Source organism: Eutrigla gurnardus (assembly GCF_963514095.1).
Source record: "Eutrigla gurnardus genome assembly, chromosome: 13".
Classification (NCBI taxonomy): domain Eukaryota; kingdom Metazoa; phylum Chordata; class Actinopteri; order Perciformes; family Triglidae; genus Eutrigla; species Eutrigla gurnardus.
The window spans coordinates 24,161,996-24,182,606 of NC_139936.1; the positions used below are offsets into that span (position 1 = coordinate 24,161,996).

A 20,611-nucleotide genomic window follows, 5' to 3' on the forward strand; every position below is an offset into this window, starting at 1 on the left:
AGAAGTTAAGCGTAAGACACAAGTCAAAGCAAAAACATGACATTAATAAAAATATGCATGGAGTGACATTCAACTAGAGGGGTTTATACAGTGGGTCACTGCATCTGGACCTGTAGAAATCCATTATCTGAAAGAAGCATTAGCAGATTTTATGTGACTGAAAAATGTGCATCCTTTGCTTAAAAATATATTGAAATCTTTTGAGGAGGAAATTTAAACTATTTTCAAAATGACTATGATTAAGCGATGCAGTCATTGTCTGCATACAGATAGTAGCCGTTTGATTTGATTGCCTTTTGGAGGTACCGTCCTTTACATCCCTGCTACACTGACTACTGTATGGTTGTTCATATTGCAAAGCAATTCTTTTCTCTGAATGGATCAAAACAAAATGATGAATGTGCACAAACATGATGGACAGTCTGAGGTGGTTGGTTTCGTAGGATGGTAGGCTAATTAGAGTCTGTGCCTAACCAGAGTTGGACCCCCGTACAAGGACAACACCGTTGTTTGCTGCACCTACACAGCGCCTCCGTTTCTCCAAAATAATCAACATCATGTGAATAATAAATAAGTTTAGATGTAATCAGCATCATCACTTTTAACGATCTGAGGACTTTGGAATCTTTTGGAAATTTAAAGTACAAGCCAAATCCTCTTTTCCAAACAAGATCAATAAAAAGTCTTAGAAATAAATTATTTCTACACGTTATAAATGACTTGGTCTGAGTTTAAACTGAGCTCAGTCAGACTTCAAGTAAAATAAAAATATTTTAAATAGAAAACGTATCAAGTCCTATTAAAAAAATAACAGAGTATTACATTGAGAGTTTTTAAATCCCCCAATTTAGTGTCTCTGTGAGGTCCCCCAACGTTCTGACTTCTAGTCCCTGTATGGGTGTAACACTTGATACTACATTTCCCATGATTCAACACAAACACATCTTTCATTAGATCCTCCCTGACTGCTAAATGTCTTGGCTTTCAACTAAGATTTGACATCTCTATGCACAATCCAAGATGATGATGATCATCATCCTCCTCATCCTCAGACTGACAGCTCCCTCCATCACCACGGAAGACATTACACAACCGTTTCCTCAAGCTGGGTCGTAGTGGATAAGTCATCTTCATGGGTAAAACCGGCACCTCAAACAGATAGTAACACAACTACAGACACAATTCATTCATTCAATGCTTAAAAAAACTGAACAGAAATTAACTCAAACTGGAGAATCTCTTTATATCCAACAAACGAAGGAAACATTGGCCAGTGGTATAAATATCACATGATCCTACTATAAAACCTCTCCAGCACAGCAGCACCGCTCTGTAACCAGCAGCTGTCTGCACCGGAAAATAACCTGAACATCAGACGCACAAGATCCCAACACACATGTCACACGTACAGGTCATACACAAACACACTGAAGAATACCATTATTGTGTCTTTTCTGCTCTGTCCAATCCCAACAATGTCAAAAACGGAATCCATAACGCGGCAATCCCACCACCTTACTGAGCGTAAAACCATGAACAGCTCTTTGTTACAAATAAAACAGTATTAACGCAGAACGAGTCAACTAACAAACAACAAATACAAAAAAAAGTGATTGTGTTCCATCTCTGAGAGCCTTGTTTCTGCTGGTTACTGGGAGATTGTGACTATTATGTTGGCATCCACCTCACTGGCCTTCACAATAAGACACTATTTATTATGGGGCATTGTGAACCGCGTCTTACAGCACAAAACCAACTCTTTGGGAATAACCAATCCTGATCCTGTCACAAACTGGAGGGCAACTTAGCCATTCATTATCGTTTGATGATACATGACATTATGAAGTCAATGATTTGGCTCAGCAAGAGGCTTATTTTAAAATGATGAATGGCAGCAAAAACACCAACAACACATATACATGTACCTGGCAGATGGCAAAGGTGAACTCAGTCTGAATAACACAGACACGACATTAAGATATAATAGAACAAATATAAAACCATCTATGTATAAATAGAAACATTCACAACGAAGAAAATTAAAACTTAAATTTGGGGAGGGGGTGCAGCTGGGGTGACAATACAGTGAGTAACAGGGTTGAGAGCAGTGCATAAAAAAAAAGAAAAAAAAGTACAGTAAAAATATTATCACACATTAATAGGTATATAGAGGATATCCTGCATACAGGTAGAAATGTACAGCTGACCAATAGTGTGATACAAGTTGGCTATAATTGAAATGTGTAAGAGTACAGTAATTCACTAACTCAACCTTAAAACACTGAAACATGATTCACAGACTGTATGAGACACACTCGACTCTCACACCCAAATTAAATGGAATGACCCAAGGCTGTAGGGGTATTTTTGTATTTTTTTCTCTAAGGTGGTTTCGCTCACACAACGCACTGCCAGTCTCTCAGAGCCCTCGGGTGCTGCCCTCGTCTCTGGTCTCCCTCGCAGGGCGAGCCGGTGTGGGTGCAGGCAGCTCTAGGCGGCGGCCTCCTCCAGCGCTGGCAGCAGGCCCTTCTCGATCAGGTGAGCCTTCAGGGAGTTGAAGATGTGGAGCTGCTGATCCACTCGGAGGGCCAGGAGCTGCTGGATCACCTTGCTGGGGTTGGGGCCCCTGAGAGGAGAGAGAGGATCATCGTACATCCTCTATCCACAATTAACTCAACAGAGCTGACCTTTTAATAAAACCCTCTTCTGAACAGTGACTGTCCAATCACAGCTTAGCAACCGTAACTACACTTGAACGGAGTGGATAGTTCTGCTGTAACCCAAGCTGCTATCATTAGCTAACTACGTACATGAGTAACCATTTCCAAGGCTACCAATTTGATATATTATTACATTTTATTAAGTTAAGTTTAATAAGTTACGTGAGTAAAAGCCCCGTTCAGTACTGTAAGGATGCTTATCAGCAGATATCCCTTTTAAATACTTTGATCAAAGGCCAGACTACTAAAATTGACTCCAACACGGGGGCGTATCAGACGCATTTTTTACTCGCACGCCTCCCGCTGGTCTCACTTCCATCTATGCAGCAGTCTACACAATAGACCTGTACTACACCTATTTGACTCGAAATGGGAGAATAACTCAGAGTTACTACAATTCTGTACTCCAATAAGTACTATAATTCAGGTTCACTAGATACCCTGAAATAGCTGGTCCCATAAGCTTTAGCAGCACCATTACATGGCACTGGTTTAGTGTTGTCACGATACCAACATGTTGGTACCGGTACCGGTACCAACATGTGTTTCGGTACTTTTCGATACTTTTCCAAATAAAAACTGAACGCAAAAAATGTCATTACTGACTTTATTTTAATAGAAAATCTTAGAACAATAACATATTAATCAGCAAATAAAATGAAATACCACAAAGACAAGCTTTTCTAATGCACACAATTTAAAAAATGTTAAAATATAAATACAATAATATAATATAAAATATAATAATATAAATAAACCAGCTTTTTCTTCCAGAGCTACTTTTGTTAAGAGTGAAGGGCGGTGGCGCTTGCTTTTAGCACTGAATGTGGGTTTTTCTTCCTGAGTAAATGACCTGTCGTTCCCTGAGCTCAGTGTGCAGGTCTGGGTGCTTGTCCTTTAAGTGTTTGGATAAGTGGGAGGTGTTTCCGCCGTTAGCCATGCATGTTTTTAAACACCGTTTACACAGTGGTGCATCGGCGTTAACTGCCTCGCCTTGCGCATTTGTTTTAAGCTAAAGTACGGCCATATCGCACTTAGCGGCGCTGGTTTGTCCGCAAGTTGCGGCGTGGTGACGGTTGCAGCAGCCGTTCTCCTCTCCGTGCTTCTCTCGCTCGCTCCAAGCTTTCCTCCTGCTCCGTTTGTTTCTCCAGTCTACGCTGCTCGCTAACTTGCTAGCGGTTTCCTCCGGCTTGCTTTTTTTATCTCCCCAAGCCGCAGCTCGCTCCTCGTCCTCTCAGCTGTAGTTACAACGCGGTGACGTCACGTGGCGAGTTCGCCGTGCTGTTGCGGGCGCTGCCGGCGGCGCTGCAAGTACCGGTCCCGTCCAAATGCAATATGGTACCGTTTTAAATGCCTCAGTACCCCGGTACCAAATTAGTACCGGTATACCGTGCAACCCGAGTTCATTTATTTATATTTTATTGTCTTTGTCTTTGTGTCTTGACTTTTTACCTGATCTCTGCTTATGTGTTTGTTGTATTTGTGTACCTGCCCATATTTATATTCTGCTGTCAAAAGTACTTTGTAAACTGTTGTTTTTAAAGGTGCTCTGTATATAAAGTTATCATTATTATAATTATTATTATTATTATCTATATATGATGTATGTAGAACTCAAATCCCAATGCAGGTTTAGGGTTAGCGTTATCTCACTGAGTTCATGGCGATTAGCAGGACAGCTGGGAAGAAGGTGCCACCTACAGTACTGCCAACAACAATGGCGGTTGTCTGAAATCAAGGACCCAGTGCTTAAAAACTGACCACTAACTTTGATGATAAAACTGTAAATATTGTAAACTGCTCATTAACATTAAAGTATTCATGTGTCATCATTTCATACAGACATGCGTTTACCTGATGAAGCTAGCAATGTAGACATTAACGAATGTGGCCATGAGGTACTGGCAGTCGAATCTGTCCATTATGCCACCGTGACCCGGGATAGTGTTGGCAAAATCCTGAAAGGACAAAAGGACAGTACATGTGCTTGGACTGCTCCCCTCAACATGATATAAACAGAGTAAAGTAGATGAACATCAATGGATGTAATATATTACCTTAAGCAAATAAAGAAAAGAAAATAATATTTCTCATCTCACTGAACTGAAATGTAAAACTATGTGCAGTTGACTTGACAAACATGAGCAGGTAAAGAAGGAAACAAACACAGTCAGCAGACCGACTGGTGTCCATCATCCCTACTTTGATCTTGAAGGCTCTTTTGAAGCCGCTGGCAAAGAAGCCTCCGAAAGGTCCCATGATGGAGGCAAAGGAGGAGAGGGCGATGCTGTGGATCTGGAATGGATAGAGACGCACTGTGCGCTGTGGAGACAGGAGAACAGATACACATGGTCATTACCATTCAATGTCTACCTAATGACGGGTTCCTCTCTGTTGTACGTATGGGAGCTGAAAGTGGCAGCTAGGTCCTGATGAAATGATAACTTACTTGCTTTTGCACTATAATAATTTCACCCTGTCATATTCACATTGGTTTATATGCAACTTGTGACACAGTGAAGCCAAAACGATGGCGGAGAGAAAGGGGGGGTGCAGGTGAGTCTCACCCATCCGGTGACAGACTCCAGGATGCCGGGCAGGGTGTAGTCCTGGAGCTGGAAAAGCTCCGATGGCTCACAGTCCACCTGGAAGCTATTGGAGTCGTTGTTGAATTCCACCGGGCACACGAAGTATCGGCAGCCGGCCATCACATAGGAGAGCTGGGGGGGCAAGCTTCAGTTACTCTGCTGTCACATCGCTGGCCTGCTGGCTCTTATTTCTGTCTATATGGTAAATGGCCTCATTTATATAGCGCTTTTCTCCAAAGCGCTTTACAGGAATGACTGTCACTCACCCATTCACTCACACATTCACACACTGACGGCGGAGTCAACCACGCAGGGCGACAGCCAGCTCGTCAGGAGCAATTGGGGTGAGGTGTCTGCTAAAAAGTAATGATTTAAATAGTCGCCCCCTGGTGGCCAGTAGAGAGGAGCATGGTTAAGCAGCGTGGGCTTCACTTTCCAGGCACCTGGTCTGGTGGCTCAAGGAGGTGAAGCTAACTTTTAAATAGACTTTTCCACGGCAGACATTTTGACATGCGAAGCACAGGTGTATTCAGTGACATTAATGGTGGCTGTATTCCACTTATGGGAGGTTCATGCTGGCTCACTGGTATCGATTACTGGGACACTTAATGGACTCATTATCAATTTCACCTGTGGTTTTGCTTCTATGACGAGACAAAATGTCTGCTATGAAAAGGGTCCATTAGGAAGTCTCAAGTACCAAAGCCTAACGTTGTGACTACGTGTGTGTTGTTTTAATAGAGGCGCTACAGAAAGACGCTCCAGTTTAGAGGCTTAAAGACAGAAGGACCACTCATGAGGAATATCAGGGCAGTATTGGTCACGGCCCCAATGTTTTAAAAGTATTTGTTGCATTAGTGACTTGGGAAATTAAATGTTTGTTAACCCGCGCAAACAAATGTGCAAATTGATTCAACTTGAGAACTACAATTTAAATCAAAGCCTAAAACTACTCCTAAGTTTATATATAATTATTAACCTTTTCTTGGCAGAAAGAGGGATACAGTCCAACTTTGGCAGGGTTCTCTAGTCGGATGGTTTTCCTTTTCCGTTCTATACTTCATTTAGTGTTGGCTACTAAACAGACATTGCAGTATTGAAACGCTTCAAATATAAATATGTATAAAAAATATATAGAATATAGAAAGCTGTGTGATATCTAGGTCATAGGGCATCAGTCAGCCAGGAATTCCTGTGCCTGGAGGGGGCACACACTAGGAACCACTTTACCTCTCCAACTTCTGCAAAACTTATCAAAAATATCAACATGGCAAAGGTCAAAACAGACTAAATGTAGCATTGAGACAAAAAAAAACATCTTACCATGATGCCAAACACAATAGTGGCGAACAATCCACCGATGAATCCCTCCCATGTCTTCTTAGGTGACAGCTGCAGAGGACACCAGTGGATACCAGATTAATGATCACCATGGTTGTGGGTGGGCATGTGGGCATGTGAAGCTACGAATAACAGTGATACAACCAACCTTGATGAGTGGGGTGCGACCGAAGAAGAAGCCAAACATATAGGCCATGATGTCATTACAGATCACGCAGGATATTGGCACAATGAACCTGTTCAGATGAGAGGCTAATTAATTAATCTTTTTACCAGCTAATGTTCCTACAAATCAACAACATGATTAGATTAGACAACTTTGCTTCTGGAGTCGACATCAGAGAGAAGAAGCCACTTCACTGGGATGACATACTGTTTACTCACCAGATCATCCCCTCGAACAGGTTGTGAATGATAAGGTGAGACTGAGTCACCACAATCAGCAGAGTCACATGGGTCCAACCAAACTGTGGAGACAATATCAAACAAGATTAAACTTAAAGGTCCCATATTATACTGTTTTTCATCCATTCCACACAGCTGTCAGAGGTCCAACAACACTGTATTCGATATACATTGCCCCAAACCCATCTGTGGTCCTGAATTTCAGCTGTCTAAAAGTTGCTCAAATGAGCGGAGCAGAACCGGCCGTTTCTGTGCCTGCACCTTTAAATGCTAATGAGCTCCGTCTGTGATCGCCTACTTGGAGAGAGACAGAGACGATGCCGCTTACGCTAGCTAGAAGTTGCTGGGTCCACCCCCTCTCGGATATCTCCTATCATCAGAGAGACCATGCAGGAGTCGCTTGTTTTCCTCATCTTGGGAGTTTGCAGGCTCAGGGAGGACAAGTTTATAGGTGTAGAGACCAGAGAAAACCTGTTTTCATTATATGGGACCTTTAAACCTATATTATTCATGATTGGGAGTCTTTATTCAGACTATTTATTGATAGCGGACCTCGTCCATAAAGTGAATGTTGTCTTATGCTGTGTTGCTGTGTAAGCCCCAACCCCACCCCCCCTTTCTCCGCATCTAGCACTAGTGATGCAAATATACACAATGATCCTGCAGTCAAACTCCTGCAAGTAACGCAAGGCAAAAATTTGCCTCATGTTTGAACGTGTGAACACAGCGGAAGATGATTGGATGAGCTTTGAGCTACCCAAGCAACAATTTCACTCCATCAAACCATGTGGATAACACAACCAACCAACAGTGGACTGACCGTGTCAGACGTGTATTAGAGCCACCCCCAGCCCACTTCTACATACACTTGAGTGCCCTGATTTTAGCGAGCCTCATCAATAATCCAGCAGTCTTGAGGCTGGAGGCCAGAAGGCGGCAGGGTGCCACTTACCATGTAGAACTGAAGACGGTAGTGCTTCTTCACCAAACTCAGCACAAACATGCAGAAACCTGCAACAACATGACAAATACTGCGTTTATACTAAATAATGCTTTCTGGGGACATAATTGGACCTTAAAGAAGAGGGAGAATGAAAAGTCAGAATCCTGGTCAGCTTTGGCCAAACTCAACTGAACTTGACCTATTTCAGACAAAATCTAGAGTGTAATTGCATTGTAGGAGGGGTTTGCTATAGCTGATTATACTGTGTACAAGACTGAGAATAGGAGAGGATGTTGCAAAGCAGATAATGTGTAAGACAAGAAAGTACTTAAAAGTACATATCCACTGTGTTGATCCTAGTAAGCTGCGCGTTTCAAAGTTTTCTGGCACCATTATCTTTAAAGCCTCTCTGGTTGAAGATGTGTGAGAAAGCCAGCCCATTAAGTTTCACCTTGAATCTACTAGGCCAGAGGCTGAAACAGGCAGGGTGCTTCCTTCCTCACCACATCCTGTTTGGCATCAGCCAGCAGCTGCAGCAGAAGTCAATTACTAACTGTCAGCCTGCACAGTAGGAAGTGGGACTACTCCAGTTTGAATGGTGCCTGAAATAACCAACTTTACCAAATCATGTACACAAACTTATTAGCTTGAAATTCTGAATGTTTATATTAGGGACAGCTTCCAAAAAGAATCTAAATCTGATTCAAATCAAATATTAATTTTTATGGGATAATATCAGCCCCAGCACCCTCACTCTTAAATACACGGCCTTTGCAGAGTGAAACTGCACCTCTAGTCGGTGCGTTAGTGAGAATATAGTATAGTATAGTATTATTTGCATTTGGAGTCTCAGAGTTTGTACCTGTGAGGTAGAGGGCAAAGGAGATAAATCGGTGGTATTTGCTGAGGATGCGGAGTGGCTCCTCCCTTTGTACCAGTGTGAAGAAGTAGTCTGTCACAGTTTCACCGTAGAAGAAGTAGTTCACACAGAGCAGGAAGTACCTGTGGGTGGAGGGATGGAGCAAATGTACATGTCTCACAGCTTAATGACTGCAGCTAATCAGACTCTGCATTCAGTATGCCTGCAGAAACACCAGTATGCTCACTGACTCACTTCACTGGATGAAAAAGTTCCAATGTTTTTACCAGTCCAAATTACTAACCGTACATGGAAAAGAGTATAGATTTTTCAGGCTGATGGCATAGTGAATGTCAGAACTCTTCTATCTATCACACTATACTGTACACCACTAAGATCTCGTCACTAAAGATCAAACAACTCTGATGATCCACAACTTTTGCCATTTTGGCCGATTGGCTTAGTACGCTACAATCTACTCAAAACGTAACCGGGCCAGAAAACAAACCTCCAGAAGTCTGCAACAAAATAAAACATGAGACAGCACAATGAGAACGAAGCGAGCGAGGATATTTAATGTGTTCACAAAAAAAATATGTTTGATTGTGTTTGTGCACCCTTACCAGCTCAATGTCCTGAACCAGGGCAGGTGGTAGGAGTGGTACACGCTGTAGCCGATGGTTATGATTTCCTGGAAGCACTTGATCTGAACACAGAGCACCTGCAAAGAGAAACCGCATCACCAGGGAGCAAACTACCAGAGCATCTCTATGTGTGAGTTTGTGTGAGTGTGTGTGAGTGTGTGTGTGTGTGTGTGTGTGTGTGTGTGTGTGTGTGTGTGTGTGTGTGTGTGTGTGTGAGAGAGAGAGACTCGGACATAAGTGTCCTAGTCCTAGTGACACAAAATGGCATCTGGGATTTCCCAGATGACAGGAGCAGCAGTCCTGCAGGCTATTAAGAGCCTGGATCGCATTAATCCATGAGATTACGTTTTTCATGTGTGGCTGAAGTGCATTGCTGCAGAGAGAGATGACTGTATGAATGAACCCTAATAAATATCTACCTTAAGTATAAATATGTGAGACCGTGGCTCATTATATTGGTTAGGTTTTCATCACTGATCATAGAAAGTCATTTTTCCTGGAAAGTAACTTATGCTGTCTCAGCTTTTGCACAGCACCAGAGTTGTTTGTACTCACGATCATCATAAGCACCATGGGGCCCAGGTAGATGATGAGGAAGAAGAAGGAGATCATCGCTAGGGTGAGGATGCCCCGTACCCACCAGTTCTTCCATCTGAAGGAAACACAGACAGCGAGGGGTTACTGAGTCAATTCTCCTGTTCCTACGATCCATGAGATTACATGACAGTCATTTCAATATGACCACTGTGCACCAAGTGAAGGGCCAAAGGTTGGACTCAAACCCTGGGCCGCTTTAGTAAAGACTAACTCTACCAAGTTAGCTATCTGAGTGCCCAGAGCTAGTAGTGATTCCCTAAGGGGGAACCAGAGGGTGGATGCTACGTTTCTATGACTACCATGTCTGGCATCATCAGCTGTAATCACAGTATGAGAGCAGTGCAGAGTAGCAGTTGTGAGCTAGCCAGAGGGCTATTAAAAGCCCATCCGGCCGGCCCGAGCAAGGAAAAGCTCATGTAACAACACACACAGAGGGAGGGCAACTTCTTTTCTGCTCAGGTAGACATTAATCCAATTCATTTTTACATAGCAAATAGCTGTTTGCTGCTATTCATTCTCTGAATGTCGTAAACTGCTCCATTAATGTTCACATTACTATTCACATTTTGGAATCGTGGACTGTACAAATATTTGTACACCGACTGTACAATTGTATTTTGATGCTTTAGCAACATGTTGTTGTTGTTGAAACTTCCATTCCAATAAAGCCTCTCTTAAATTGGGAGAGGGAGTGTGTGACAGTGAGTATGAAGTTAACAGTATAACTGTGGACGTAGCAGTGACGTGTGTGTAGTTAATTTGATCATAAGTTCCAACCTAAGTTAGCCATTAGGGTTGCACATCTCTCTGTGATAAACGGTTCGATATGCATCTAGATACACAGGTTACGATTCGATTCGAAAACGATATCCTTTAATTACAGACCGATTTGATTCACATCGATTCCATATAGTGTAAGGACGATACGATTCGATTCTACGGTTAATATTTGTTGAAGATATTTTATAAAATAAAGAAGCCGATTATATGAAAGTGACAGTACAATAGTTTCTTTTCAAATATGTAAAATACCACATATCCCCAAGCATTGTGGTTGTATGGAACTGGCAAAAAAAAAACAGAAGAACAAAATCACATGTCAATGTATTTATTTTTAGACATGGACCAAAAAAAAGTCTGGCTGAATCGTTGGATGGCGGTCACAGGACAGCGTCGTGGACGCTACCCGTGCTGCGGCGCCTCTTGTGGCGCAAGTTGAGACACAAGCGATAGACATTCAAAGCCGTCCGTCTCTCACGTGGAGTGGAGTCAACTTTATCTGCCTCTTGCCTTTCAAAGTGACCTCTTATTAATTGGAGAATGCCGCTGGGAATAGCATTAATTACTGTCTGAAATTCTTTATAGGTAACTGGGAAGATTTTAGATGCAAGGAATTCTTCATAACTGAAATGTTTTAGAGACGCTGGTGTAATGCCGCCCATAGATATGATGCCGCCAACCGCTTCAAAGTCTCGCGATACTCCATCCATGACTCTATAACCGATTCATCTAGGAATCCATTGATAATTCGTATCGATTGAGGAGGCTGCTACCGATGCAGCCGTATCTCTCACTTGTTGAACCGAATACCCGGTCGCATCGGTTTATCATTTACAATTAGCCATATAGACTGTGTACAAGAGGTCGGCTTGGTCATGTGATGAGATCACCCGTTGGTTTGTGAATCCCGATTTTGAAGCCTTGAGTAAGGCATTTTGGCCGTCGGCATCTTGGATTTTTTGCATTTTGGAACCAGTGATGGAAGTGACCATATTTGGACTGGAAGAGTGACGGGTGTCTCTGATGAACACAAGCAGCAGAGCGGCAACCTTACTGGATCTGGATCCATCTGGTTTCTGGTGTGAAGCTGTTAACAAAGTTAGCTTCATAATTCAAGGTCAACTTGTTAAAGTCACAACTTCAGCCCAGCGAACTGACCTTTAAGGTGGACCAGCGATTCCTCGTACTGACTAGCGGTATATGCTGTATACCCCGATGAAATGCCAGGAAGGTATTAAGGTATGAGAAAATAGCTAATGCCTAAGCCTAGCTTAAATGTGTGGAGACAGTTTGATATCCATATTGCATAGTGTTAAAACAGCAGAGTACTGTTTCTCATACAGGGCCATCCCCAGTTTAATATTAATAATGTTTCTTCCAGGAATACAAGAGAATATTGCTTCACATCTGCTGTTCAAAAGGAAACTGTGTGAGGAGGGATTCCTTTGTATGAATCATGACACCTCGACAGCAGCGGTGTTTAGTCCTGTTGAACCCGGGGCTCGTAGCTCTCTGCAGAACGATGTAGTGACTCACAATTCGGGTGCCTCCATAAAAGGTGTCAAACTATTTTCATAGTCTACGCTGGCCGTCATCTACACCGAGAAAGTTTACTGAGCATGCTCAACGCCCTTCTTTAGAGTGATATTGTCAAATACTGTAAAGACAGCTTTCATTACTGCAGACAAAGCTCAGCATCAACAGTGATGGTACCTTGAGGAGAGTCCAGACAGGGCCTTGTTTAGAACCTCGGGAGTGTCATCAGCAGGGACTGGCACCTCAGGGACCCCTGAGTCCACCTTGGCTTCACATTCTGACGCCCCATCTTTTTCCACCTTCAGCTCACTGTCTGAACCCTGACAAAGAAAGACACAGAGAAATTAGACACTGACATTTAGCTAAGATATGGAGCGTAGTGATGGGACCACAGGTACAACCACAGAATCATAAGAAACATAAGATAAGATTTAAAATATATTTAGATTTTGGTTTGTTTTATCTTAGAATGTGGTTGAATCTAGTACAGCTCGTTTAGATAGTCATGCAATAATCAAGAACGTAATCATAATTCCCACAAATGTCCATATCACATTAATAATTCCATATTTATTCCAGCATTTATTCCAAGAATATTCATGAAAACATCTTTATTCATGTCACAGTCAAACTAGAAGTAAATACTCTTTGCATGACAACTGCCAAACGGATGGCCTCTCAGACTAAAATTACACGTGGTATCTAGGTTAGAAGGCTCTGGATTTCTTTCCCTTTACAGCACAAACACACAACATCTCACACTATTTCATCCAGAACCTTATTGTGGAGAAACAGCTCCCAACAGGGGAAAAACCTAAAATTCCTTAAAATACTAATTTTACAGTTTTACTTAACTTCATTTGGAACAAAATGTTATCTGACTTTTGAGCTGGATACAGTCATTTAGGATGACGTCATTGAGTCAAACAGTGTCACGACATGAATGCAGAAGAAAGCAGCCGCCCATGCCAACACTGTTTCTATAAACATTTAAATGCAAAGTCCATTTAAGCACATCAGTTTATCTGTTCAATTGATGTCAGTCCAGTCCTTTCAACACCCTATGCACACCACAAAATTCACAAAACACACATATTCTGTGTTCTGTGAATAACAAATACTGATATGTCATTGAAGAAACAGCAGCAGCTTCATATTAGAGTAGACAAATGCAGTATTAAGCAGCAGCAGCAGGACTGCCAATGTGGTTGTATGTGTGGGTGGATGAATACTATGCCAAATGATCTCCATCCATATTGTTGCTTTCCCAGAACCATCTGTTCAAAACACACCACTCTCTACCTCTCCATGGAAACCACGTTCAAAAGGATGGATGTCAGGCGATAATATGTGGTCTGATGAAAACCGAGTGCTTGCTTCAGGTCAGTTCGTCCTCTCACTTTTCACCCCACAGACCTCTCCGCTGCTCGGGACCAAATCCAGCTGGGACTTCTCACCTCGGTCACACAGCAGATTGTCGGCTGGCTGTTCTGTGGCGCCCACTCAGTCTCCTGTCCAAACTATCAGACACCTCTACAACTCCAGCTGAATATTTTCTAATGACACACCTTTGTTGCTTTTTGCTTTAACAGCATGCCAGTTATTTTCTATCTCATGTTGTGTTCAATGTAAAAGTTTTGTCACTCACTGATCTCCAAAGAATTCCAGGCTATGAACGTAATATAAAATGCTTCACCAACATATTCTGCACATTGTGCACATTAACTTAACACTGGGTTTTACAGTATGATGGTGCAGCGGCCAGATATTAGTAGCCTAACTGGATTCATTTGACAATAATATAATTGTATAATTATTTGTCTTTATTTATTCATTCTTTTATATTATAATATATTTATGATCCTCATATTTGATTGTTTTTCACTAAGAATAAATGTGACTCAATAAAAAATATTTGTTGCTTAACTAAATGTAAAGTGAGTCCAGTCAGTTTTTATAACAAGACTTTTAAGCATATTTTCATGAGTATCAGAATAATATGATTCACAATTATTTTGGCCAGGATAATTATTACCTGCCATTTTCAGATTGTGCCATTTCTAGAAAAAGTGTATCCTGTTATTTTCATAAGACCTTAGTTTTGTGTATGCCATTGTGACGTGGAAATATGTTATAACATGAGGAGGACCTCAATAAAACTGGTAATGTTGCTCATAATGAAGACAAACTGTTCTTTCTGTAGCGCTAACAGCCCGCTGTACTGATTCAGCTGGCTCTTCAGAGATTAATGGTTGATGATCACAACAGTCAGTGTGTGTCCACCTTTGTTACAGTGACCCTGAGCACAACACTGAAACCCTCACTTCTCTCTGGTGAACTCCAGAGTCCAAAACTGTTTTCCATGATCTGACAAAACTCCACTGACTTTTCTTTGAATTATACAAAACACCCTTACAGGATGCACTGCAGATAGCTCAACCCACCAACGAATGCAGTCGCAGGAAAACATGCACAAAACAGACCCATTCTCCGCCTGCTGGTTTCTATGGAGACAATATCCGTCACTCAGGATGCCTGAGTTAAAAATAGGCGCTGACTTCACATCAACACTCCTCCCCTTTCATGCTTTCAACAGTGAGTGTCTCTGTTGTTCATCTCCAATTCATTAGAAAAAGCTAATCGGCAAGTCGTGACACATGAGCACATTGATGTTCTAAGGCCATCTTTACTGGGGCGTTAAACATCCAAACCCTTGTCTTCACAGATAAAGCAAACAGGAAAAGACAAGGTTTGTGATTCACCTTCTCTGCTGTGTTAGTAAATAATACATATTTTAGATCAACTGTTTCAAAATGTTTTAAATAGCTTAAGACCACATGTGCGATCAGATGTTCCAGACTTCCCGCCATCGCCTGAAAGCACACACACAGCGTCTATAATTATAAATGTACATGACCTGATAATGCACCCGTAGATATGAGAAATTTTGAAGCATCTTTCATTTTACATTTAAATCAGTGTCACTCATTCATAAATCTGGAAAGTTAATTTCCCTCAGTTGTTCTTCTGTTCTGTTCTTGCTGGAAGGGGATTCACCAGGACAGCTGTATATCCTGCAGTGATGAACATCATCTTGTGGATGATTGTTGTGTGATCTTACTTGTGTTCCTCCCTCACCTAAAACACATCATCCATCCATATAGGACACTTGTGCTACACAATAACCATGCAGCCACATATGCATTCTGCCCAGCTTACCCTATACCACTATTATACTAATAACGTATACACTATATGGTCATATAGTTAAGTTATACTAAGCCTTCTTTTTAGCCAGGATGTTGTCTTTACACAGAATTTAGCTGATCAGATATCAGCTTCTATGATGATCTATCTACAGATCTATTTAGTCAAGACACAGGCCCCCACCAGACCACATGCCGAAGTGTACTGACTCTCAAATTTGTTTTGTTGTTTGTTGAGATTGTGATGGGCAGGTGCCACTTTGCATGGCAGCATGTGAAAGAATGGGTCGCTCTCAGGAGTTCAGTGAGTTCCAGCGTGGTACTGTGATAGGATGCCACCTGTGCAACAAGTCCAGTTGTGAAATGTCCTCACTCCTAAATATTCCAGTCAACTGTCAGTGGGATTAGAACAAAGTGGAAGCGATTGGGAACGACAGTAACTCAGCCAAGAAGTGGTAGACCAGGTAAAATGACGGAGTCAGTGGGGTCAGCGGATGCTGAGGCACAAAGTGCACATAGGTCACCAACTTTCTGCAGAGTCAATCACTACAGACCTCCAAACTTCATGTGGCCTTCAGATTAGCTCAAGAACAGTGAAGGGAGCTTCATGGAATGGGTTTCCATGGCGATCAGCTGCATCCAAGCCATACATCAGCAAGTGCAATGCAAAGCATCGGATGCAGTGGTGTAAAGCACCCCTCCACTGGACTCTATAGAACAACCCGATAGACCACCTTTGGGATGAATTAGAATGGAGACTGAGAGCCAGGCCTTCCCTCCAACAAATACACTTGGAAGAATGGTGGCGCAGTGGCTAGGGCAGCCGCCCCGTGTACAGAGGCTCAACGTCCTCGACGCGGTGGTCCCGGGTTCGACTCCCGGCCGGGATCAGCTTCCCACATGTCTTCTCCCTCTCTCTCTCCCTGTTTCCACACTGTCTGAATAAAATAATAAAAAGGCTTGAACGGTGCTCTAGCTGAAATAAATAATCTTTAAAAAGTCCCATAACCACACTCCTAAATCTTGTGGAAAGCCTTCCAGAAGAGTTGAAGCTGTTATAGCTGCAAAGGGTGGACCGACGTCATATTAAACCCTATGGATTAAGAATGGGACATCAAGGCCGGTGAGCAAATACTTTTGTCAATACAGAGTAAATGACCCAAATAGGACTACTCCTAGTTATGGAAGGTAATTCATTGATAGAACAACCTGACAATAACTAATAAGATAATTAATTAAAGTCCCAGTCAGCGAAATTTTTTTGATCATATTCACTGACACTACGCTCCGACAGAACAACATATCAACAGGGTTTTAGAAAAAAAAACGCACCTCTACGTGCACGTATAGCCTGTTGTTTGTTTTGCAAAGATCGACAGCACCCGGATCATCCTGTCCAATCAGCACGCAGGGCTGTGTTCGTCCCCCTCGGGTCGTACCACTATCACAGGGGGGAGGCGAAGGGAAGTAGGAACAAGCTTCCAATTCCTTGTTAAAAACCGAAACGAGGAGGTCCAAAACAACCAAGGAAAAGAAAACACCGGTGGAAAAGAAGGAAAAAAAGAAAGATTGCGACGGTGCCCGTGATAAAACCAGAGTCAACATCAGACCCGCGTTTCAAAGGTGGCGTGATCTAAGGGATTTCAAAGAGCACGAAGTCGAGGGGAAGGAGCTCGGTGGTCATGGGGGAGAAGCGTGAGTCAAAATCTGACAGAGTACCCTCGATCTGCTGGACTTGTCGACTGGGACTTTAAGGACTGCTGGCCTACACTATAACACATCAAAACATATAATAATCAATAACACAATGCACTTTGTCGACTGAGTGTGCTTCACTACTAGTACACCTGGACTACTTTCCCATATGCTTGAATCTGTACTTCAATTATCTGTAATCATTTCCTGACGCTATGGAGAGATCGACATCCATCACCACGCCCTTTTGTGGGCTCTGGCTATTCTCTGGGAAATAAATCGTTAGAATGACTGACTGACATTTGAGGTGCATTGTTGTTGTAAATGTGACTCATATACACATGATACTGTATATTGTCAACTTTTGTTTTTGTTTAAGAAGGCGGAAAAATCACAATAATCGATACCATCGTTCGCAATACATGTACTTGTAGAATCACAATAAATTTAGCTAGCGTTTCAGTAGCATTTAACTCTCGACTTCAGCTAATGTTTCAGTAGCATTTAACTCTTGACTTCAGCTTATGTTTCAGTAGCATTAAAGTGTTGACTACAGCTAATGTTTCAGTAGCATTAAATTGTTGACTACAGCTAATGTTTCAGTAGCATTTAACTCTCGACTTCAGCTAATGTTTCAGTAGCATTTAACTCTCGTCTTCAGCTGTTTCAGTAGCATTTAACTCTCGACTTCAGCTAATGTTTCAGTAGCATTAAACTCTCGCCTTCAGCTAATACTTCAGTAGCATTTAACTCTTGCCTTCAGCTAATGTTTCAGTACCATTTAACTCTCAACTTCAGCTTATGTTTCAGTAGCATTTAACTCTCGTCTTCAGCTGTTTCAGTAGCATTTAACTCTCGACTTCAGCTAATGTTTCAGTTGCATTAAACTCTCGCCTTCAGCTAATACTTCAGTAGCATTTAACTCTTGCCTTCAGCTAATACTTCAGTACCATTTAACTCTCAACTTCAGCTAATGTTTCAGTAGCATTTAACTCTCGACTTCAGCTAATGCTTCAGTAGCATTTAACTCTTGCCTTCAGCTATTGTTTCAGTAGCATCTAACTCTTGACTTCAGCTAATGTTTCAGTAGCATTAAACTCTCGCCTTCAGCTAATGCTTCAGTAGCATTTAACTCTTGTCTTCAGCTAATGTTTCAGTAGCATTTAACTCTCACTACAGCTAATGCTTCAGTAGCATTTAACTCTTGCCTCCAGCTAATGTTTCAGTAGCATTTAACTCTCAACTTCAGCTAATGTTTCAGTAGCATTTAACTCTCAACTTCAGCTAAGGTTTCAGTAGCATTAAACTCTCGCCTTCAGCTAATGCTTCAGTAGCATTTAACTCGTCTTCAGCTAATGTTTCAGTTGCATTTAACTCTCAACTTCAGCTAATGCGTCAGTAGTATTTAACTCTTGCCTTCAGCTAATGTTTCAGTAGCATTTAACTCTTGTCTTCAGCTAATGTTTCAGTAGCATTTAACTCTCAACTTCAGCTAATGTTCCAGTAGCATTAAAGTGTTGACTTCAGCTAACGCTTCAGTAGTAGAGCTGATGTAAGATCTTGTCTATGGCTTGCTGCAAAACGTCACATTTGTTTACAATGTCCCATATTGCTCTACTTAGCATGAAATAAAAGACACCAGATCAAACATAACATAAGAGTTTCCCTATACAAGGAGAGCAATTATATATGCGATTTTTTTCAAATTATAAATGGTTCATTTCGCTTGTTGTTTTTAAAAGCAGACAGGAAAGCACACAGGAAAACGATCAATCAAGTCTAAAATGTGAGTAGTTTGGCGGATGATTTGTATCGCGCATTTCTGTTGCTTTTCTGGGCTAACAGTAACAGTAAGAAACAGTTGTTATTCAGATACGTAAGTGAGTGTGTCGATGGGGAAATCCAACGTACAAATACCGGAGTTTCATCTATCTTTAAATGAGTTGTCCCCTTGCTATACGAGCCACAAGATAATGCACTACCCGATAGCAATTTGGCTAACTAGCGTTAGCATCGCTTCCGAATGCTATGTAGGACCGAGTCCGGGCTAACGTTACCTTGTCCTCTGACGGCTGCTGTTGTAGCGTTGGGTCGGTGTCTTTGGCTCCACGGTGCCTTAGCTCTGTCATCTTAGCAGGTCGTATCCTAACGACTACAGCGGAGGTCCCGTGTCTCCCAGACACTGACTCGTTATTTTGACTGACAGATCTCCTGCTAAGGTGGTAATTTACACAGCAACAAATTTCACTCGATGAACCCAGTCGGTGTCAAGTCTGCGGGAATAAAAGATGGACACGACTTCCGGTTTTCAAAATAAACTCCACTAACGACATTAGTTATTGAGAATAACATGAGACATTTTAATGATTCATTTGCCTGAATCTACTTTCCTGCATGTTTTAGTCCCAGTTGTGCTCTGACAGGTGGAACAGTTATGAACTTAACTGAGCGGTAGAAACACATCTACCTGAACTCGGCTGCCATTAAAGTGTTGCATCCCAAAAAGTTAAAGGTCCCCTATTATACTGATTTTCATCAATTTCACACAGCTGTCAGAGGTCCAACAACACTGGATTTGATATGCATTGCCCCAAACCCATCCATGGTCCTGAATTTCAGCTGTCTAAAAGTTAATTATATCATATCTTATCTTATCTTTATTGGGAGGTGTGGGCAACATTCAAGACAAATACAGTGTAATGTTGTAGTAACTATGTGTTGCCAACTTCTTCATTACAATACCCAGTGGCTTCCTGGTCAAATAAGGTCTTCTGAAAATGTACTATTGCTATTGATACACACATTTTCTCATACACTATGTTTTGCAATCAACATTGTTAATACTATATGATGACAGACTGTATAACAGTGACAACTTTGATTCAATTGCAATAAAATGTTAGCTCCAAATGTTGACAATCTGTACAGCCAGAGATCCTCCATCCTGGAATCAGATATCACCGAATGAGGAAAAAAACTCCTTTAAAAAATCCTGGGTGGGAAGGAAGAAACCTCAGGGAGAGCCACAGAGGAGAGAACCCTCTACCAAGATGGACAGAAGTGCAATAGATGTTGTGTGTACAGAATAAACTGTAATAAAATAATAAAATGTAATTAGTCAATCTATATGGCAGAAATTATGTATTTTATGATTACTGCTAATAATAACAGAAGGATATGAAAGGATGGAGATAATAATAAAGCAGCAATAGCATAATAATAATAATAGAAATGTGACTAGGTAATAATAGCTGCAGTGGGTGTGAAGCAGGGCCATGGCAGCAGGTACAACCACGG

The 20,611-nt window shown here is 41.7% G+C and overlaps 1 protein-coding gene across 1 annotated transcript; it reads right to left on the reverse strand.

Annotated features, from left to right (window-relative positions):
* Positions 1-1,223: 1,223 nt before the first annotated feature.
* Positions 1,224-19,576, reverse strand: cds2 (CDP-diacylglycerol synthase (phosphatidate cytidylyltransferase) 2). Its single transcript, XM_084024048.1, has 13 exons — positions 19,372-19,576; positions 12,591-12,733; positions 10,056-10,152; positions 9,480-9,577; positions 8,860-8,999; positions 8,007-8,065; positions 7,034-7,116; positions 6,798-6,885; positions 6,632-6,700; positions 5,288-5,440; positions 4,923-5,042; positions 4,575-4,678; positions 1,224-2,626 (listed from the first exon to the last, which is right to left on the reverse strand). The coding sequence occupies exons 1-13, from the start codon at positions 19,441-19,443 to the stop codon at positions 2,491-2,493; spliced, it is 1,362 nt and encodes a 453-aa protein (XP_083880174.1). The 5' UTR covers positions 19,444-19,576; the 3' UTR covers positions 1,224-2,490.
* Between the last annotated feature and the right edge of the window lie 1,035 nt (positions 19,577-20,611).